Source organism: Lynx rufus, unplaced genomic scaffold (genome assembly GCF_022079265.1).
Source record: "Lynx rufus isolate CCGP_SWC_20201006 ecotype Redwood Valley unplaced genomic scaffold, mLynRuf1.p SCAF_6, whole genome shotgun sequence".
In the NCBI taxonomy this organism is placed as follows: domain Eukaryota; kingdom Metazoa; phylum Chordata; class Mammalia; order Carnivora; family Felidae; genus Lynx; species Lynx rufus.
This window is the reverse complement of record NW_025814878.1, coordinates 70,406,163-70,429,599: the sequence shown is the minus strand read 5'-3', so window position 1 is coordinate 70,429,599 and position 23,437 is coordinate 70,406,163. Positions and strand designations below refer to the sequence as shown.

Here is a 23,437-nt window from a genome sequence, read left to right as displayed (position 1 = left end):
CTCTATAGTTAAGGGTCTGTTTCTTGGTTTGCCTCCCTCTCTCTTCCCCACCCCCCCCCCTTTGTTCATTTGTTTCTTAAATTCCACATAGGAGTGAAATCATACGGTATCTGTCCTTCTCGGACTTATCTCGCTTAGCATAATACTCTCTTATCATTTGCAACGACATGGGTGGAGCAATGTATTTTCTTTCATTTTGTTAATGTGTTTTAACATATTGACTGATTTGCATATTCATATTGATGTCTTAAAATCATCTATGATGTAAGTGTTTACACCATAAACACAAGCAGGCTGTCCAAAACAGGCTTTTTTCTTTTTTTCCAGAATATAGCTGTTAAACATATACCAACATAACCACTGGTTGAGACTCTGTAAATTATACTTTCTATTGTTAATTAACCATCTTTTTATTCCCCTCTTTGGCTTTATTGAGGTATAATTGAAAAACAAAGCTGTAATATATTTAATGTGGAAAATGTGATGATTTATGTAAATTGTGAAGGGATTCTTACAACTGGGTTAATTAAGGCATGCATCACCTTTTTGGTGAGAACAGCTAAGTTCTACTCTCTTAGCAAATTTTAATTATATAACAATCACAATTGTACTTATGTTATATAGATTCTCAGACTTTTTTTTTTTAATCTTATAACTGAAAGTTTATACTTTATTAATCTCTCCTCATTTTCCCCACCCCTCAGCTCCTAGCAACCTCATTCTACTGTTTCTGGGTTCAACTTTTATTTTTAAATTCTATCTATAAGTGATACCATGCAATATTCACCTTTGTCTTGCTATTTAATATAGCCAAGTGATACATTATTGTTGCAAATAACAGAATTTCCTTTAGGACTCAACATTTCATTAGTATATATGTGTCACATTTTCATTCATCCACTGACAGACATTTAGCTTGTTTCCATACTTGGCTATTATAAATAATGCTGCAAAGAACATGGGACTATAGATATCTCTTTGAGATAATAATTTTGTTTTCTTTGGATATATATCCAGAAGTGGGACTTTGGATCACGTAATAGTTCTATTTTTAATTTTCTGAGGAGTCTTCATACTGTTTCCTGTAGTGGTTATACCAGTTTACATTCTCACCAACAGCAAATAAGAGTTCCCTTTTCTCCACATCCTAGTCAGCATTTGTTATCTCTAATCATTTTGAAAACTGTCATCCTGACAAGTATGATGTAATATCTGTGTTTTTTTCTTTTAATTTTTTTAATGTTCATTTATTTTTGAGAGAGAGAGACACAGAGCGAGCAGGGGAGGGCAGAGAGAGAAGCAGACACAGAATCCAAAGCAGACCCCAGACTCTGAGTTGTCAGCACAGAGCCCAACGCAGGGCTTGAACTTACGAACCATGAAATCATGACTTGAGCTGAAGTCAGACATTTAACCAACTGAGCCACCCAGGTGTTCCTCACTGTGGTTTTTAATGGCATTTCCCTGATAATTAGTGAAGTTAAGCATCTTTTTATGTGCCTGTTGGCCATTTTTTGGCTATTAATTTGTATGAGTTCCTTGTATGTTTTGAATATTAACCCTGTATTGGATATGTAGTTTGCAAATACTTTCTCCCATTCCACAGAATGCTTTTTCATATTGTTCATGGTTTCCCTTGCTGTGCAGAAGCTTTTTAGTTTGATGCAATCAACCTCATTTATTTCTGCTTTTGGTATGAAATCTAAAAAACCGTTGCCAAGACCAGTATCAAAGAGCTTACCCCATGTTTTCTTCTATGGGTTTTACAGTTTTAGGTCTTACGTCCCAAGTGTTCAATCCATTGAGTTCAATTTTGTGTATGGGGTAAGACAGGGTCAAGTTTTATCTTTTGCATGTGGCTATCCAGCTTTCCAAACACTATTTACTGAAGAACTATTCCTTTTCTCACTGTGTATTCTTTGTGCCACTATCAATAACTAATTGACCATATATGTATGTATTTATTTCTGGACTTTCCGTTGATCTATGAGTCTTTCTAAAATGTCAATACCATACTATTTTGATTACTATTCCATTGATCTATGTGGTTTTTTTATGCTAATACCATACTATTTTGATTATTGTAGCTTTGTAATATATTTGAAATCAGGAAGTGTGATACCTCCAGCTTTATTCTTTTTTCTCAAGATCGCTTTGGCTATTTGGGGTTTTTTTTGGTTCCATGTAAATTTTAGGATTATTTTTCCTATTTCTGTGAAAAATGCCATTTGAATTTGATATGGATTGCATTGGATCTGTAGATCACTTTAGGTAATACATTTTAACATTAATTCTTCTAATCAATGAACACACAGTATCTTTTTATTTATTTGTGTGTTCTTTAATTTCTTTCATCAATGTTTTATAGTTTTAAGTGTACACCTCTTTCACCTTCTTGGCTAGTTTATTCCTAAATATTTTATTCTTTTTCATGGTATTGTAAATGGGATTGCTTTCTTGTGGTTTTCTTTTTTTGAGGTGTCTTTGTCTGGTTTTAGTTATCAGGGTAATGCTAGCCTCATAGAATGAGTTTGGAAGAATTCCCTCTTCCATTTTTTTTGGAAGACTCTAAGAAGAATTGATATGAATTCATCTTTGAATATTTGGTAGAATTTACCCATAATGCCATCTGCTCCTAGTGTTTAGAAAAATAATATATTCTTACATATAACAGGAAGGATTCAAGACAAGCATAAGGGACCTATCATTGAGAAAATCTGTGGACTTTAATTCATTAAAGATATTTAAAAACAAAAGAGAGATAGCAATTTGTGCAGAATTATTTTGATACTATTCTGAATAGACCAATTTTTGCTATCTAAAATATGTGAATATGTAATATTTACCATTAGCCAGCATGCCAGTTTTCTCTTCTTCCTAAATTAAAAGAAGAAAATAATCATATTATTTGAAACCAAAATTATATGAAATGACCACAATGCAAATAGTAGCAAAATTTGAAAACCAGTGTTTTACTCCATCATGAGAAAGAAATGTACCTTCCAGATTTCTTTTATTACTCCCATTCACTAATAATTTTACAAGACTAGAGAACATAGCTATGAAAGAACTTCAGGACTGTAGCAATTACTAATTAATTTAGGCCTTTATAAGCCTTGTTTAAAGAATCTGGATGCCATCTGCTCATTCACCTTGCTTAGAAATTCTATTTTTTGAACTCCAAGATAACATGGATACTTTGTATAAGATTCTTGTTATTATAACATCATCAATAATTTTTCTCTTCTTTTCAAAATTAATGATCAACTATAATTTGTAGTCTGTTTCAGTTACATTTTGAGAGACAAAATTTTCAAAGAGGCAGGCCACCAAATGGCAAGATAATTGAAATTTATCAAAATTATAAGTTCCGTTAGAGTAAGTTTTATAATTAGTGTCACCTACGTTCTCCACTTGGATAGGCAACATGTAGGATTGATTTTTCCATAATAACAGAGCTTTAATTCCTTCTACACTGACACATTTTTATGCAGGCCTATATTTGCTTTTCTTTTTCTTTTTTTTTTTTTTTTTTTTTTTTTTTTTAAGAGAGAGTGCATGCCTGAGCAGGGGAGGGGGTAGACAGAGAGAGGGAATCTCAAGCCTGGCCACCCTCAGCGTGGAGCCTGATGTGGGGTTCAATCCCACAACCCTGGGATCACGACCTGAGCCAAAACCAAGAGTCGGATGCTGAACTGATTGAGCCATCCAGGCACCACTATATTTTAATATATCAAACCACTGTGTCTTCTACTGACTTATTTTTCATAAAATATTTAAATTGCCATATTCTAAATATAAATGCTAGTAAGCTTCTAAGGAAAGCCAGCAGATCACATTAATCTTCATGTATTTCTAGAGGTCTTCTTATTTTCCCCACTAAACTGAGTGATATAGAGACAACTAGTGACAAAGCACCAGGTACATTTAAAATGAGAGTATCTATTGATACCTGGAAAGTATTTCTTGCTTCTGTTTAGACAGTCTATGGTTTCACACATGTTTAAAACATGTAATCCTAACATGCAGTCCCCAAAGAGACCTGACTATATAGATCAAGACTAACATAGTGGGGAGCCTGGGTGGCTCAGTCGGGTGGGTGTCCAACTTCGGCTCAGGTCATGAACTCGCGGTTCGTGAGTTCGAGCCCCATGTCGGGCTCTGTGCTGACAGCTCAGAGCCTGCCTGGAGCCTGTTTCAGATTCTGTGTCTCCCTCTCTCTCTTTGACCCTCCCCCATTCATGCTCTGTCTCTGTCTCAAAAATAAATGAACGTTTAAAAAAAAAAAAAGACTAACATAATAGTAATTATCCTACTTGTTAATATAGGTAGCTTCAGAGAGTTCTATATGGCAGACATTATGTAGTAATACCCTTAGGCAATCTTGCTAAGAACTAAGAAGAGATCTGAAGTATAGCAACACTGAATATGAATGAGGTAATGAATTAATTCATGATCTTAGTCTAATAAGTTTCAGACAGTAATGTCACTGCTAGCATAAATACTGAGGGATGTTTTTTGTATTTCACAAGGACAAGATCTACCAAAGAAAGTGTAGCTTAATATACCTGTTTAAAAATTAGATTTGAGATTTCAATTAAAATTTTAATTTTTAAAGCTTAAGGAAATTACTTGCCAAAAGAGATCCTTTAGAAAATCAATTGCCAGGGGCACCTGGGTGGCTCAGTCAGTTGAGCATCTGACTTCGGCTCAGGTCATGATCTCGCAGTTTGTGGGTTCAAGCCCTGCATCGGGCTCTGTGCTGACAGCTCAGAGCCTACAGCCTGCTTCAAATTCTGTGTCTCCTTCTCTCTCTCTGTCCCTCCCCTGCTCATGTTTTGTCTCTCTTTGTCTCTCAAAAATAAATAATAAATGTTAAAAAGTTTTAAAAAAAGAAGAAAATCAATTGCCAAATTTATTACGATTGACATCCTGAATTAAGAAAATGTCTGAGTGTTAAGAGACCTATAGCTTTACAACAATGAGAAAGACAATAAAGAACTTTGTATTTTGAGCTCTCCATATAGTGACAGTCAGCTAAGATGATGAAAGAAATTTCAAAACTGTCAAATATATAATTGATGTATCACCTGTTTGGGTACATGTATTTTTTCAGATTTGGGATTTTCTTTGGAATTAGTCTCTTCTTTAGTGGTCAAAGGTACATCAATATCCTCCTCATCTTCAAAATCATCACTGTAATTTTCTGAAGAAAATAATTTAAAAAGATACAAGAATCACACTGTTAAAAAAGTCATATTCCAATAAAAGACTGCTGAGTTCCAAAGAAAGGAGACTGCATAAGAATAATTTGCTGAAATATTTACATACAGATATCTCTAGAGAACATTTTTTTTTGCAAAGATTTAATCAGAATTCAATCCGTAGACTTAAGTTTATTTTGTCATCTTGTACTTTCAAATAGTTATAAGAGTTTTAAATTTTAATCTTTTAAATTATTAACAGACTAAAAATTTCTAGAACTGTCCAAAAATTTTTTTTTAATCTTTTTTTTTTCTTTTTTTTTTCCCTTTGCTGTCTTTTTTTTTTTTTATATGAAGTTTACTGACAAATTGGTTTCCATACAACACCCAGTGCTCATCCCAAAAGGTGCCCTCCTCAATACCCATCACCCACCCGCCCCTCCCTCCCACCCCCCATCAACCCTCAGTTTGTTCTCAGTTTTTAACAGTCTCTTATGCTTTGGCTCTCTCCCACTCTAACGTCTTTTTTTTTTTTTTTTTTTTTTCTCCTTCCCCTCCCCCATGGGTTCCTGTTAAGTTTCTCAGGATCCACATAAGAGTGAAACCATATGGTATCTGTCTTTCTCTGTATGGCTTATTTCACTTAGCATCACACTCTCCAGTTCCATCCACGTTGCCACAAAGGGCCATATTTCATTCTTTCTCATTGCCACGTAGTACTCCATTGTGTATATAAACCACAATTTCTTTATCCATTCATCAGTTGATGGACATTTAGGCTCTTTCCATAATTTGGCTATTGTTGAGAGTGCTGCTATGAACATTGGGGTACAAGTGCCCCTATGCATCAGTACTCCTGTATCCCTTGGGTAGATTCCTAGCAGTGCTATTGCTGGGTCATAGGGTAGGTCTATTTTTAATTTTCTGAGGAACCTCCACACTGCTTTCCAGAGCGGCTGCACCAATTTGCATTCCCACCAACAGTGCAAGAGGGTTCCCGTTTCTCCACATCCTCGCCAGCATCTATAGTCTCCTGATTTGTTCATTTTGGCCACTCTGACTGGCGTGAGGTGATACCTGAGTGTGGTTTTGATTTGTATTTCCCTGATAAGGAGCGACGCTGAACATCTTTTCATGTGCCTGTTGGCCATCTGGATGTCTTCTTTAGAGAAGTGTCTATTCATGTTTTCTGCCCATTTCTTCACTGGGTTATTTGTTTTTCGGGTGTGGAGTTTGGTGAGCTCTTTATAGATTTTAGATACTAGACCTTTGTCCGATATGTCATTTGCAAATATCTTTTCCCATTCCGTTGGTTGCCTTTTAGTTTTGTTGGTTGTTTCCTTTGCTGTGCAGAAGCTTTTTATCTTCATAAGGTCCCAGTAATTCACTTTTGCTTTTAATTCCCTTGCCTTTGGGGATGTGTCGAGTAAGAGATTGCTACGGCTAAGGTCAGAGAGGTCTTTTCCTGCTTTCTCCTCTAAGGTTTTGACGGTTTCCTGTCTCACATTTAGGTCCTTTATCCATTTTGAGTTTATTTTTGTAAATGGTGTGAGAAAGTGGTCTAGTTTCAACCTTCTGCATGTTGCTGTCCAGTTCTCCCAGCACCATTTGTTAAAGAGGCTGTCTTTTTTCCATTGGATGTTCTTTCCTGCTTTGTCAAAGATGAGTTGGCCATATGTTTGTGGGTCTAGTTCTGGGGTTTCTATTCTATTCCATTGGTCTGTGTGTCTGTTTTTGTGCCAATACCATGCTGTCTTGATGATGACAGCTTTGTAGTAGAGGCTGAAGTCTGGGATTGTGATGCCTCCCGCTTTGGTCTTCTTCTTCAAAATTCCTTTGGCTATTCGGGGCCTTTTGTGGCTCCAGATGAATTTTAGGATTGCTTGTTCTAGTTTCGAGAAGAATGCTGGTGCAATTTTGATTGGGATTGCATTGAATGTGTAGATAGCTTTGGGTAGTATTGACATTTTGACAATATTTATTTTTCCAATCCATGAGCAGGGAATGTCTTTCCATTTCTTTAAATCTTCTTCAATTACCTTCATAAGCTTTCTATAGTTTTCAGCATACAGATCCTTTACATCTTTGGTTAGATTTATTCCTAGGTATTTTATGCTTCTTGGTGCAATTGTGAATGGGATCAGTTTCTTTATTTGTCTTTCTGATGCTTCATTGTTAGTGTATAAGAATGCAACTGATTTCTGTACATTGATTTTGTATCCTGCAACTTTGCTGAATTCATGTATCAGTTCTAGCAGACTTTTGGTGGAGTCTATCGGATTTTCCATGTATAATATCATGTCATCTGCAAAAAGCGAAAGCTTGACTTCATCTTTGCCAATTTTGATGCCTTTGATTTCCTTTTGTTGTCTGATTGCTGATGCTAGCACTTCCAGCACTATGTTAAACAACAACGGTGAGAGTGGGCATCCCTGTCGTGTTCCTGATCTCAGGGAAAAAGCTCTCAGTTTTTCCCCGTTGAGGATGATGTTAGTTGTGGGCTTTTCATAAATGGCTTTTATGATCTTTAAGTATGTTCCTTCTATCCCGACTTTCTCAAGGGTTTTTATTAAGAAAGGGTGCTGGATTTTGTCAAAGGCCTTTTCTGCATTGATTGACAGGACCATATGGTTCTTCTCTTTTTTTTTGTTAATGTGATGTATCACGTTGATTGATTTGCGAATGTTGAACCAGCCCTGCATCCCAGGAATGAATCCCACTTGATCATGGTGAATAATTCTTTTGATATGCTGTTGAATTCGATTTGCTAGTATCTTATTGAGAATTTTGGCATCCATATTCATCAGGGATATTGGCCTGTAGTTCTCTTTTTTTACTGGGTCTCTGTCTGGTTTAGGAATCAAAGTAATACTGGCTTCATAGAATGAGTCTGGAAGTTTTCCTTCCCTTTCTATTTCTTGGAATAGCTTGAGAAGGATAGGTATTATCTCTGCTTTAAACGTCTGGTAGAACTCCCCTGGGAAGCCATCTGGTCCTGGAGTCTTATTTGTTGGGAGATTTTTGATAACCGATTCAATTTCTTCGCTGGTTATGGGTCTGTTCAAGCTTTCTATTTCCTCCTGATTGAGTTTTGGAAGAGTGTGGGTGTTCAGGAATTTGTCCATTTCTTCCAGGTTGTCCAATTTGTTGGCATATAATTTTTCATAGTATTCCCTGATAATTGTTTGTATCTCTGAGGGATTGGTTGTAATCATTCCATTTTCATTCATGATTTTATCTATTTGGGTCATCTCCCTTTTCTTTTTGAGAAGCCTGGCTAGAGGTTTGTCAATTTTGTTTATTTTTTCAAAAAACCAACTCTTGGTTTCGTTGATCTGCTCTACAGTTTTTTTAGATTCTATATTGTTTATTTCTGCTCTGATCTTTATTATTTCTCTTCTTCTGCTGGGTTTAGGCTGCCTTTGCTGTTCTGCTTCTATTTCCTTTAGGTGTGCTGTTAGATTTTGTATTTGGGATTTTTCTTGTTTCTTGAGATAGGCCTGGATTGCAATGTATTTTCCTCTCAGGACTGCCTTCGCTGCGTCCCAAAGCGTTTGCATTGTTGTATTTTCATTTTCGTTTGTTTCCATATATTTTTTGATTTCTTCTCTAATTGCCTGGTTGACCCACTCATTCGTTAGTAGGGTGTTCTTTAACCTCCATGCTTTTGGAGGTTTTCCAGACTTTTTCCTGTGGTTGATTTCAAGCTTCATAGCATTGTGGTCTGAAAGTATGCATGGTATAATTTCAATTCTTGTAAACTTATGAAGGGCTGTTTTGTGACCCAGTATATGATCTATCTTGGAGAATGTTCCATGTGCACTCGAGAAGAAAGTATATTCTGTTGCTTTGGGATGCAGAGTTCTAAATAGATCTGTCAAGTCCATCTGATCCAGTGTCTCATTCAGGGCCCTTGTTTCTTTATTGACCGTGTGTCTAGATGATCTATCCATTTCTGTAAGTGGGGTGTTAAAGTCCCCAGCAATTACCACATTCTTATCAATAAGGTTGCTTCTGTTTATGAGTAATTGTTTTATATATTTGGGGGCTCCGGTATTCGGCGCATAGACATTTATAATTGTTAGCTCTTCCTGATGGATAGACCCTGTAACTATTATATAATGTCCTTCTTCATCTCTTGTTACAGCCTTTAATTTAAAGTCTAGTTTGTCTGATATAAGTATGGCTACTCCAGCTTTCTTCTGGCTTCCAGTAGCATGATAAATAGTTCTCCATCCCCTCACTCTGAATCTAAAGGTGTCCTCAGGTCTAAAATGAGTCTCTTGTAGACAGCAAATAGATGGGTCTTGTTTTTTTATCCATTCTGATACCCTATGTCTTTTGGTTGGCGCATTTAATCCATTTACATTCAGTGTTATTATAGAAAGATACGGGTTTAGAGTCATTGTGATGTCTGTATGTTTTATGCTTGTAGTGATGTCTCTGGTACTTTGTCTCACAGGGTCCCCCTTAGGATCTCTTGTAGGGCTGGTTTAGTGGTGACAAATTCCTTCAGTTTTTGTTTGTTTGGGAAGACCTTTATCTCTCCTTCTATTCTAAATGACAGACTTGCTGGATAAAGGATTCTTGGCTGCATATTTTTGCTGTCTAGCACCCTGAAAATCTCGTGCCAATTCTTTCTGGCCTGCCAAGTTTCAAAAGAGAGATCAGTCACGAGTCTTATAGGTCTCCCTTTATATGTGAGGGCACGTTTACCCCTTGCTGCTTTCAGAATTTTCTCTTTATCCTTGTATTTTGCCAGTTTCACTATGATATGTCGTGCAGAAGATCGATTCAAGTTACGTCTGAAGGGAGTTCTCTGTGCCTCTTGGATTTCAATGCCTTTTTCCTTCCCCAGTTCAGGGAAGTTCTCAGCTATGATTTCTTCAAGTACCCCTTCAGCACCTTTCCCTCTCTCTTCCTCCTCTGGGATACCAATTATGCGTATATTATTTCTTTTTAGTGTATCACTTAGTTCTCTAATTTTCCCCTCATACTCCTGGATTTTTTTATCTCTCTTTTTCTCAGCTTCCTCTTTTTCCATAACTTTATCTTCTAGTTCACCTATTCTCTCCTCTGCCTCTTCCATCCGAGCCGTGGTGGTTTGCATTTTGTTTTCCATTTCCTTTAAAGCGTTTTTCAGCTCCTCGTGACTGTTCCTTAGTCCCCTGATGTCTGTAGCAAGAGATTCTCTGCTGTCCTGTATGCTGTTTTCCAGCCCAGCGATTAATTTTATGACTATTATTCTAAATTCACTTTCTGTTATATTATTTAAATCCTTTTTGATCAGCTCATTAGCTGTTGTTATTTCCTGGAGATTCTTCTGAGGGGAATTCTTCTGCTTGGTCATTTTGGATAGTCCCTGGTGTGGTGAGGGCCTGCAGGGCACTTCCCCTGTGCTGTGGTGTATAACTGGAGTTGGTGGGCGGGGCCGCAGTCCGACCTGATGTCTGCCCCCAGCCCACCGCTGGGGCCACAGTCAGACTGGTGTGTGCCTTCTCTTCCCCTCTCCTAGGGGCGGGATTCACTGTGGGGTGGCGTGGCCCGTCTGGGCTACTTGCACACTGCCAGGCTTGTGATGCTGGGGATCTGGCGTATTAGCTGGGGTGGGAAGGCAAGGTGCACGGCGGCAGGGGGGGCAGGCTTAGCTCGCTTCTCCTTAGGTGATCCACTTCAGGAGGGGCCCTGTGGCAGGCGGAGGGAGTCAGATCCGCTGCCGGAGGTTTGGCTCCGCAGAAGCACAGAGTTGGGTGTTCGCGCGGAGCGAGCAATTTCCCTGGCCGGAGCCGGTTCCCTTTGGGATTTTGGCTGGGGGATGGGCGGGGGAGATGGCGCTGGCGAGCGCCTTTGTTCCCCGCCAAACTGAGCTCTGTCGTCCGGGGGCTCCGCAGCTCACCCTCCCTTTGTCCTCCAGCCTTCCCGCTTTCCGAGCAGAGCTGTTAACTTATGACCTCCCAGACGCTAAGTTGCGCTTGCTGTCGGAACACAGTCCGTCAGGCCCCTCCGCTTTTGCAAGCCGGACTCGGGGGCTCTGCTTGGCCGGCGAGCCGCCCCTCCGCCCCGGCTCCCTCCCGCCAGTCCGTGGAGCGCGCACCGCCTCGCCGCCCTTCCTACCCTCTTCCGTGGGCCTCTCGTCTGCACTTGGGTCCGGTGACTCTGTTCTGCTAATCCTCTGGCGGTTTTCTGGGTTATTTAGGCAGGTGTAGGTGGAATCTAAGTGATCAGCAGGACGCGCGGTGAGCCCAGCGTCCTCCTACGCCGCCATCTTCCCAGAATCCCCCCAAAATTTTTATATCTTTAAAACAAAGTTTAACACTAAAGACAAAGTCTCAAATACCCTACTTATAAAAGGCAGTGCTTTTTTGAAATCTTGATGTTGTTAAACACAATTGTTAAATTTGCTTATTTTTTTGATTTTTTTTTTTTTTTTTTGTCTGTGTAGGTTATTTCCAATGTAAGCCTGAAACAGTACCTATGAAAGGTCTATCTCTAGCCCTTCCCTTGGGTAAATACTGGCTCTACATGACCTAACATTTCCCAATCCTGGGCACTTCTCAGCTAATGTCCCAAATCATATCTCAGTTATGTTACACCAGAAGGGAAAGGTGTGTCCACCGTAACATGATGCCATTAGACTACTTCTGGAGAAGGTGTGGAAGGGACTATATGGCCAGGATTTCTTCACCAATTAAAAACAATTTTTTTTTAACGTTTATTTTTGAGAGAGAGAGAGAGAAAGAAAGAAAGAATGTGAGTGGGGGAGGAGCAGAGACAGGGAGACACAGAATCTGAAGCAGGCTCCAGGCTCTGAGCTGTCAGCACAGAGCCTGATACGGGGCTCAAACCCACAAACTGTGAGATCATGACCTGAGCTGAAATCAGATGCTTAACCGACTGAGCCACCCAGGTGCCCCACTTCCCCAATTTTTAACTTGTTTATTGCCCTTAAAGGAATGACTGAGATCTGTGACCTTTTCAGAGTGGAAACCATCATTCCAGAAATAAACATGACCTTAACTGTATTTCAAAAATTAGATAACATTCAGAAACAAGATGGCCTGATGAATGAAAGACTGTATGTGGTACTAGAGAGTCTGCTTCTGGAATGGCTGCCTTTTAGAATGGAGAGGAAAACTTGAGTTTAATTAATAATGAAAATCTGAAAATGAATTTGAGAGGGCTTACAAGTTAAACATAGATGTTTCTGAAGGTAAACATCTCTGTTTTATTAGTTCATAAAAATACAAAGTGGGTACAGTACATTAGGTAAATAAACTAGCTTAGTTGGTTAACTACATCAATTATCTATATTCTGAGGCTGAGAAGCTGACCTTTGTTTCTCTCCCATATAAGAAAGAACACTGAGATTTTCTAAATATTAGCAGACATAATTAAATTTGCAAAACATTTATTTTCTAAATATTAGTAGACATAATTCACAAAACAACTATCAAGAAATTACTTTGTATTAGACATACTTCTAGATTCTAGAACCAGTATAACATGATTAAAATTCTATTATTCTACATGGGAAAGAAAATATGGGAGGGTATGACAATGAACCTAAACAACTATGTGGGATTTGAGAACTACTTGAAATCAACAGAAGGAAAATAGTGTTTGTTTGACTACAAAGAGGCAGTATGTGAAACAGTTTAGATAGTATACCATAGCACTTAAGAGCATAACCAGGAGGGGCACCTGGCTGGCTCAAGTTGGTAAAACATGCAACTCTTAATCTCCGGGTTGTAAATTCAAGCCCCACATTGTGTATAGAGGTTACTTAAAAATAAAGTCTTAAAAAAAAAAAAAAAAAAAAAAAAAGGAGCATGACCAGGAGCCGAAGGCTTGGATTTAATTCCTGGTTCTACTACTTATAGTATAGAATCATTGGCAGGTCACAAATCCTCTTTGCCTCATTTTCCCTATCTGTAAAGTGAGGATGCTAACAGCACTTATCTCAAATGGTTGCTGACAAGATTAAGAGTTAAAGTGTTTAGAAGAGTGACTGGTATATCATATGCCCTATTTAAAAGTGTTAGCTATTACATTTAGTAATAATTATCTTTGTTAGCATTATTATAGCTAGTGTTGCATTTAATCTGAATCAAAAGTTAATAAGGCCAAATATTATTTTGGATTGGAAAAAGTGCTAATGTGCATTTTTCAAAATTACATTTTGTTAGTTGCATTTTGTAACTGAATCATCTACAGGCAAATACTATAACATATAAATAACCAATCCCTTCTCCAGGAATTTGTCATGAGTAAACTAAGGAAAAATCATTGGTAGATACAGAGATGACAACAGATGAGAAATAAGTGGAAATAAAACAGCGTATCAGAGATTTCAGAAACATTAAGGCAAATTAAGTTTATATAAAAATGAAAGAGTAAAACCACATTGAGAAGGTGGTTTTCACATGAGAAATCCCAGAGATAATAATATGCTGGCTCTTCCATATTGTTTGGAAAACAATGAGAATATTCAGTTGTAGTGTTCTAACCTTTTTGAGACAAAGATGTTATACATTCAAGGTACTATTTCTATTATTATATTCCCTAACTTTGCAACTTTGAAAATATTATGTGCATAAATAGAAGAAGTGTTTTAAAATTCAGATAAAGTAAATAACAGTCAATGTATAAGATCTGAATGATAGATTTTGTTGACATTTTCATTCTTTGTGGGAAAATTTCCCTGAAAATTTTAATTTGAATACGATGCAACCTACAGGACTTTCTCCTCTACTATCCTGGATTTCAAGAACTTTGTAAACAATGAGTAAATTGGACTAAATATATGAAACAACTATTTACAGACATTGGACAACTGGCAGCACAAAAATATGATTCCTAAGAAAAGAAAAGCAAGTGAGGTGAGCCCTATGGAACTTGAAGGTACATACATTCATGAATGTTAAGCAGGGAGGGGAAGATCAGGACAGTCTCACTGTGCTAAGGTGACAGAGATAAGAGCAGAAAAGCTGGGCAATCGGAAGTTGTAGGGCAGTAACAGAGGAAATACCTATGTAGAAACAGAGCTCTAAAGATCTGCATGAGGTCTCCTTGAGTCTTTCCTAAATATTAAGTCATATTTGTATAGTTTGAGTAACTGAAAAGCTACAGGCTAGAAAATTCACAGAGCTCACAAGGGGTAGTGAGACTCTGGAACTCTACCCAGCTGAAGTGGAAAAAATCCTCATTGTTTAATAGGGTCATTCAGTAGGAACCTCAAAAAGGCTGTGCCTTACTCCTAGTGTCAAACTGTACTGTGGAAGTCTACTCTAGACTTCCTCTAATAAAGCATAAGAAAAGCCTTGAAAGGATCAAGCTAGCAAAATCAGTTATCTGCCAGAACAAAGCTCGACACTCTTTATAAGAAGAAAACAAAATGCAGACACTCAACAATGTAAAAGTCTGCAATATCCAATATCCAATAAAAAAAATCACTAAGACTTACAAGGAGGAAAATGTGACTGTAACTAGGAGAAGCAGCAGTCAATAGAAAGAGACCTACAAATGCACAAACATTGGGATCAGCAGAATATGCTTAATGCTAAGAACTTGAAAAAATGAACATGAGAAAAGATACTGAAGAAATTTTTTTAAAAAGACCTAAAACTTTTAGATTGAACTTCTAGACTGAAGGAAAAAAAAAAAACAAGATTCAATGAATTAACAAAAGATCAAAAGAAAGAAGAAAAAAAAAATCAGTGACCCTGAAGACACAGTAATAAAAACTGAAGAACAGAGAGGAAAAAAACTTTAAAAAATGAAAGTCTTAGTTACCTGTGGGGCAAAATTTAGTCATTTCACATAATTATAATTAAAGTCAGAGGGCAGGGGATGACAGAAATAATATTTGAAGAATTAATGGGCAAAACAATTTAAAAAATGTTTTATTTTTTTATTTTAGAGAGAGAGAGAGACAAAGTGGGGGAGGAAGGAGGGAGGGAGGGAGAGGGAGAGGGAGAGAGACAGACACAGAGAGACAGACAGAGAGAGAGACAGACAGAGAGAGAGACAGACAGAGAGAGAGAGAGATTCTCAAGCAAGCTCTATGCTTAGTGCAGAGCTGGACATGAGGCTTGATCCCATAACCCTGGATCATGACCTGAGCTGAAATCAAGAGCCAGATGCATAACCAATGGAGCCATCCAGGCACCCCATGGACAAAACATTTTTTTAAATTATGACAGAAAGTATAAATCCATAAGGACCCCTGGGTGGCTCAGTCAGCTGAGCGTCCGACTTCAGCTCAGGTCATGATCTCGAGGTCTGTGAGTTCAAGCCCCACGTCGGGCTCTGTGCTGACAGCTCAGAGCCCGGAGTCTGCTTTGGATTGTGTCTCCCTCTCTCTCTGCCCCTCCCCTGCTCATGCTGTGTCTCTCTCTCCGTCAAAAATAAACACTAAAAAAAAAAATTTAAAAAAAAAAGTACAAATCCATAGATCAATGATGCTCAACCACCTCGAAAGAGGATAAATACAAGAACAGCACACCAAGATACATTATCAAACTGCCTCAAAACCAGGCTAAAGAGAAAATCTTGAAAAAAAAAAAAAAGACCCAATATACATTAATCATAATAGGAATTATCATTGATTTCTCATGAGGACTAATACCATAAGACAAAATGAAATTGCTAAAGTGATCAAAGAAAACAAAACTCTAGAAGTTTTTCCTAGTAGACCCAGGTTCTTCATGCTGAAAAAAATTACTACATAGAAACTCAAAATACTAGGTAGTTACCACAGCTGACTCTTGAACACGAGTTTGAACTACAACTGGCTCCACTTACATGAGGATATTTTTCCAGTACAGTACTGTAAATGTATTTTCTCTTCCTTACAACTTTCTTAATAACATTTTCTTTCCTCCAGCTAACTTTAAAAATACAGTATATAATACACATAGCATACAAAATATATGTTAATCAACTGTTGTGGTTCTCATTAAGGCTTCCAATCAACAGGAGGCAAACAGTAAAGTTTCTAGGGAGCCAAAAGTTACACACAGATTTCTGACTGTGCAGGGGGTCAGCATCCCTAACCCCTATGTTGTGCAAGGTTCAACTGTATTTGAAAGTTACTAAGATAATCAATCTTAAAAGTTCTTATCTCAAGAAAAAAAATGTTTTGTGCTGGTGATAGATATTAACTAGACTTGCTATGGTGATCATTTCACAATGTATCAAATAATTATGTTGTATGCCTGAAAATAATCTTATATATCAATTATACTTCAATTTAAAAATTAATTTTTAAAAATCCATTTCAAATAAGAAATTTAAAATCCTCAAATCTATGCAAAATACAAAAAACTAGGAATGATAACTAAGTGGATAAATGTTTTTACATGTATATAAATTTATCTTCCTGAAAAATTTTTTAAATAGACAGTTACAAATAATAATAATAATAATGCATCATGGAGTTTTAGCATATAGAAGAAAAATATATGACAAAAATACCAAAAAGGTTGGGAGGGAGCTTACTGTTTTTAAGACTCACATAAAGTGGTATAATGTTATTTGAATGTACTTTCTTTAGTAAGATAAAGATGCACACTGTGAATCATAGAAAAACTAAGAAGAAAATGGGGCACCTAGGTGGCTCAGTCGGTTGAATGTCCGACTCTCAGTTTCAACTCAGGTCATGATCTCATGGTTTCGTGGGTTTGAGCCCTGTGTCAGGCTCTGAGCTGACAGCGTGGAACCTGCTTGAGATTCTGTCTCCCTCTCTCTCTACCCCTCCCCTGCTCACGCTGTCTCTCTCAAAATAAATGAATAATACTTTAAAAAATTAAAAAAAAAAAACTAAAAAAAAAAAAATACAGCGAAGAAGTGTAACTAACAAGCCCAAACAAGGGATAAAATGGAATGCTATCAGTACTCAATCCAATAGGCTACAGGACAAAAGCAACAAAACAAACAAATGGCAGAACAGTAAACAACCATACCAATGAATTTACTTTTATAAAGGGTAGAAACATGTCAGTCAGAAGTCAGAAACTGTCAGATTATTAGATAGAAAAGTAAAATCCAGCTATATACAATCCATGAGAAAATCATTTTAAATATAAAAACAAAGACAAAGACACATTAAAAGTCAAAGGACAAAAAGAAATACCTGAAGAGCCACGCTTTAGAGATACTGGTTCTGTCTCCACAGATTCCCATGGTCCTTTTTCTATCTTCCTAATTGGTCCACCACCCACTCCCAGCAAATGAGGCAATAGTGCACTTTCAACAATTTCTTTTTTTTTTTTTAATTTTTTTTTTAACATTTATTTATTTTTGAGACAGAGAGAGACAAAGCATGAACGGGGGAGGGTCAGAGAGAGGGAGACACAGAATCTGAAACAGGTTCCAGGCTCTGAGCCGTCAGCACAGATCCCGACGCGGGGCTCAAACTCACGGACCGTGAGATCATGACCTGGGCCGAAGTCGGCCACTTAACCGACTGAGCCACCCAGGCGCCCCTCAACAATTTCTTAGTAGCTCAGATTGTAACATAGGCAGTTCACTCTACCCATTCAAAGCTCTTTCCAAGATAACATTTTCCTTTTAATTATTTTCCTATCAGTGTCTTTATTAAAAGTTATACTACCTTTACAAATATTGTAAATTTTAAAACCAATAAAATTACCTGCTAGTTCATGTTTCGATTCATTCTCATGTTTATCTTCAGTTAGTTCTACATTAGCTTGACTACTAAAAAAAAAAAAAATTACCTAAGTTAGTATTACATGTTAATAATAGGTTCCCATGCAATCTTTCATGTATATTTTTTAAAAATCCCTAACATATATTTTCTTCTCAAGTACTCCCATTCTATCAAAAACTAAAAATTTAGGAGCTATAAAGAAAATGTTTTGAAAAGAAAGAATCCTCAAAGCCTAAGACTGTGGCTATCAATTAACACAAAGAGAAAAAATGCCGTATTTTTTAACTTTATACACGAATACACACAATTTTACACATAAATGTGTGCCTTTACATGTCTCAGGGCTCAGATATCCTTTATAAACTAAAGATTAGAAACTGACCACGGGGGTGCCTGGGTGGCTCAGTTGGTTAAGCATCTGACTTCGGCTCAGGTCATGATCTCGTGGTTTGTGGGTTTGAGCCCCATGTTGGGCTCTGTGCTGACAGCTCAGAGTCTGGAGCCTACTTCGGATTCTGTGTCTCCCTCTCTCTCTGTCCCTTTCCCACTCACACTCTGTCTGTCTCTCTCTCTCTCAAAAATAAGTGAACATTTAACAAAAGAAAAAAAAAAAGAAACTGACTATAAGTTATGAGAACCAGTTAAGTCTACATAGAGGCCGGAAAAGAATGCCAGGTTCAGCATTTACATGTTAACAAGCAATTTAATCATGAAATGGAGGCTGGATACGAGGCCTAAACCTGTAAAATCTCAGCAAGGTGACAAAGGAACTTGAGCAAGTTTTAAATAAACTGAGTATACTTTTAGTTCATATACTGTCTGCTTTCAAAGCAAGGACTCCCTTCTGCTTTTTCCAGTCCATGAACCCTCTCTTTAGTGAGATCAACAAATCCAAGAAGCTATAAAACTGTAGTAACAATAATAACAGCAGCAAACACTATTGTGTACTCAATGCTATTTAGCACACTAACTGGCCTATTCTAGAACAGAAATATCAGTAGTTAGGAATAATGTTAAGAAATAAAACAAGCTAAGAAATATTGCAAAGGTGCAAAAACCTGTGGCCAATGATCCTGTGTATGCTTAATCTGTGTTGTCACTGTTGGGAGAGGCAATCAGCATGGGCCCTGAGTGTCCTTGCATGTTCTTGTGGGGTACACCAAGAAAGGAAGGCACAAACCCCTCATTCCTAGGTCATTTCCCAGGATTGTGTGTGCATCAAGCAACCTTGAGAGATGAGGCAGTATCTCCTCCCAGAAAAGGAGCAGGCTTGTTTCCTCTTACTATAAAAGCAATAGATTCCCCAATCTCAGTGATCTTTTCCTGTAAAGCAACCCATCATCTGTGCAGAGAGCCATTATGGACTCTCCATGTTGCCTCTGCAGGCCATGTGGAGCATGGGGGAACTGAGGCAAATAAATGTGACATGTAGACTGGACTTTTGTTGTGAGAAATAAAGTCCTTTGCTTCTGACCCAGGAAACTGTGTCTATACTCAGCATCCATAAAATTGATCAGCTAATTTGTTAGTTTATAAGTAGGGTAAAAATCTCAAACTCTATACAGTTCGTGACAGTCACTATATTGCTTTACCCCTGGTCTGTGAGAAACTAAGCATCATAAGACCAGGTACTCCAATAACCAAAGGTTATGATTCTCCTCAGTCTTAATTATAGTTGGTATTCTTAAAACCTTGAAGATGTGATATGACTTCCATTTATAATTTTAAAAGGTCAAAGGTCGGCTCTATTTACAGATGACCAGCTCAGTCAGCTAGCAGGATTTCCAGGATAAATGAAGTTTCCTGATAATCATCAGGGCCAACCACACACAAAGGTAGGACAGAAACAAAACCTATCTTTTACTCCCTGGTTCCTCCTTTCTTTTCTGTCCCTATTTTCTCTGAGTTTATAACAGCTACCCGAACTTTCTTATTTACCTTATCTGTGGAAAATTGCTTAATAAATTACTTTTGTGGGGCACCTGGGTGACTCAGTCTGTTAAGCATCCAACTCTTGATCTCGACCTGCTTGGGATCCGCTCTCTCCCTCTCTCTGCCCCTCTCCTGCTTATGTGCATGCGCTCTCTTTCTCTCTCAAAATAAATAAACTTAAAAAAAATAATAATAAATAAACTACTTTCCTAGTAAGGTCTTTTTGCAGTATGCCATTAGTCTCAGTAGCATCTCAGGCATGACATTTCACATAGCTGGATGCAGAGTGGGCTCTCAAACACAAATTAACATATTCCATTCATATATGAGAAACCATGACCAAAAAAAAATGAACAGAGAAAAAAGAGATAAAATAAGATTCAACATGTACCTGTTATAATGTTTATCAATTTAAGTCCATGCATATACCAGCCTTCCAAAAATATGGAAAAACACAAAAATCATTTAATGATAGTTGATATTGTATATATATTACCTATGTAAAGCTTTAAATTGTGTGGAGTCATTAGAATCCAATTCCTTATTTAATCTTGAATAATCAATGGAAGATGTTAAGCCTTCCTCAAGCCTGGCAAAAAATTGCTCCTTTTCCTCTTGTTCCTCTAATGTGTCCAATCCCAATCCAAGAACACTATGATTGAGTTCAGAAACTATGATCTCTAAATGGAAAAGAATGAATATATTTTTATTAACATGCAGAATTTTGACAATATTAATTTTAATGGTGCATTTATTGATGTTCTTAATAAAACTTTAAAAATTTAAAAAATACTTTATCTCTTACCCACCAAATACAGATTTATATTCATAATCAATATGTAACATTGTAAGGTTTCTCTCGAGATATAATTCTAAACCTTCTAGGAAGGTATTAAGTATGTCTACACACTTCAGTAAAGGAGGCTCGAAGATACAATTTAATTTTTAAAAAAATTTTAATTATAAGCATAGTAATTAACCTGTCAATTTGTATCCCTCATATTTCTTACCATTTGTTTCTAAGCTGTCAATACTTAAGATAGAGGTTCCACTGCTCTGAAGAAACTGAATCCTTTCAGGACACTCCTCTTCTATTTCCATAATAGGCTGAGAAGTCTTCTTAGCTTTCACATAGCTTACATTTGTTCCAAGCTGTCCTAGGGGTGGGATTTAAGATACAGTTGGATATTTATGTTCACAAAACTGTTCTGACCACAATGTATTACCCAGTGATATTGTTACACTAACTTTTTTTTCTGTCATACTAATATTGTGGATAGTAGCTACAAAATAAATCTGGTCCATTTGATAAAAATCCAACACCATTTAATAAAAATCCATCAAACATAAAATTCAAAGAAAAATTACAGTACTATTTATTTGCAGTGTATCTTATGAAATAATTTCAAAAGTTTATACATAATGAAACGAAACTTTAAAAATTACTTGAAAGCACAACTATTTAATACAGTATACCATGCCACTGTAAGGATATCTTCTGCCTTATGTGAAGGAAGAGTAAGAAACAACTAGGTGAACGAGAAAGGGGAGACCATTCTGAGTAGGAAGAAGGAAAGGTACAAAGAAAGGGTCAGCAACAGGAGGGGCAGGCCACACTGGAAGACACAAAAAGGCCAGTAAGGTTGGATCTAGATTGTGAGGGTGAGTCCAGGTGGAAATAAGCCCAGAGCAGGATCGATGGGTCAGACAGACCAGGCTGGTACTCATAGCCCAAAGTAGGGTTTCGCTCTTTATTCCAAAAACATTAGAAAACACTGAAAAAGTTATGCAATATCAACATCTATCATAATAGCATACATTTGTTGTAAAAAAACCTGAAATATGGAAAAGTCAAATAATTACATTGTGTGGTATAAATATTAAGATTAGAATACCACTTTTGCTTAGAAGGAAGTCTTTTTTTTTTTTAAATTTTTTTTTTTTTTCAACGTTTATTTATTTTTGGGACAGAGAGAGACAGAGCATGAACGGGGGAGGGGCAGAGAGAGAGGGAGACACAGAATCGGAAACAGGCTCCAGGCTCCGAGCCGTCAGCCCAGAGCCCGACGCGGGGCTCGAACTCGCGGACCGCGAGATCGTGACCTGGCTGAAGTCGGACGCTTAACCGACTGCGCCACCCAGGCGCCCCTAGAAGGAAGTCTTAATAAGAAGTCACAAATTCTGCCTTCAGTATCTTAATTAGTGTCCTCTTGGAAAGGATTCAGCATCTATTTCTCATGGCTCTGTGTAAATAATGGTTTTGTACATCAAATAGTAACTTCTACAGTTGCAGAGTATCAAAAGACCTATCTACAGACACTTCCAATGAAAAAGCGCATGCCACAGGTTGGGGTGCTGTTGTGGTGTCTGCGGAGTCTCACCCTGGCTCTGAAGCTGGACTCAGGGATATGACCAGACTAACTGAGCTTACAAGAAACTAATAACCAAAACCAAGATCAATTCGATCATTCATAGTGAAGAGTATAACCTGTAGAAGGATTAGACTGTTTCATCCTCTAGGCAGAACATTTACCCTTATGGCAGTTGAAAGAAAAATTCTAAGGTTGAAGTAGCTCAATGTTGATGTTTACTGATGCCTATCCAAATTTGGCAATGCATTCCTCTCCTCCTGAGGCTGTTTACCTCCCTGCTGTGATGCTTCTACACTCTTGATGGCAGGACTCATACCCTGTCTGTATACTAGTGTCTGGTATGTATAATATACCATGAACTCAATAAATGTTTGTGATTGAACCAGGGACCAGGTTATGTCCTTGGGTAGAGAAACCCTCTCCTCTGTGTTCAAACGGATATTGTCAAAGTTTGCTTAAGTATCCTTATTTGCATCTTTTACTAATCAAATCCACTTCTGATTGATAAATTCTTTTTTAAAAATTAATAACTTTGTCAGGTTACATTCCAGTGTTGGTCCAGGGCCTATTCTTTTCCTTTAGGATGAGTATGCACATTCTATCTCTAATTCATTACTTTCTAGAAAAGAGACTTTAATGCTAATTAAGTCTCAAATCTTCGTAAACAATTCCAATAGTACTTCATCATATAGTAAATATCCTTTCCAAGCACCAATGGGGGGAAAATTCTAAAAAAGAATTCTTTGCATGCAAACTTTAGCATTGTTACATGGTTGGGGGACTTCTGAAAAAATGCACTGTATTTTTCAGTAAGGCAATTCCTTATTTACAATTTTAAGAACAGAGAAATGACTATCAAATTCACTCTAACATTCATTTATTAAACACATTTATTACTTACTGTTGAGGGTCAGGGGATACAAACAAAAAGAAGCGTTTCCTGCCTTCACAAAGCTCACAACCTCAGGAGTAGCCCTATGGGTTATAACTATCAACACAATGTGTAAGTGCTGTTGCTATGTTTTGAAATCAAAATGAAGGAGAAAATAATTATGTTGAAAAGCGATCCAGAAGAGTTAGGAAAAGATTGGAAGGAGGTAATGTCAAGCTTTACTGGACAAGAAGGATGAGAGCAAAGGCAGCCTTGTGGTGAGCAAGCATGAGCTAATGCACAGAGGCACAGTCAATGATGTTTCCAGGAGATAGGGAGTAAGTATAGCTGGAGCACAGAAAGCTAGAAAGGAGGGTCCTAGTCAGAT

The 23,437-nt window shown here is 37.5% G+C and overlaps 1 protein-coding gene across 1 annotated transcript in view; it reads right to left on the bottom strand.

Moving 5' to 3' along the window:
• The window catches only part of CEP162 (centrosomal protein 162), a 124,267-nt gene that overhangs the window by 86,713 nt on the left and 14,117 nt on the right, over positions 1 to 23,437 (bottom strand). The window contains exons 4-8 of the mRNA XM_047102435.1: positions 20,817 to 20,963; positions 20,303 to 20,486; positions 17,857 to 17,921; positions 5,091 to 5,206; positions 2,847 to 2,877 (exon numbers count right to left, since the gene is read on the bottom strand). Of these exons, the coding sequence (XP_046958391.1) occupies positions 2,847 to 2,877; positions 5,091 to 5,206; positions 17,857 to 17,921; positions 20,303 to 20,486; positions 20,817 to 20,963 (543 nt within the window). The remainder of the gene's footprint in view (positions 1 to 2,846; positions 2,878 to 5,090; positions 5,207 to 17,856; positions 17,922 to 20,302; positions 20,487 to 20,816; positions 20,964 to 23,437) is intronic.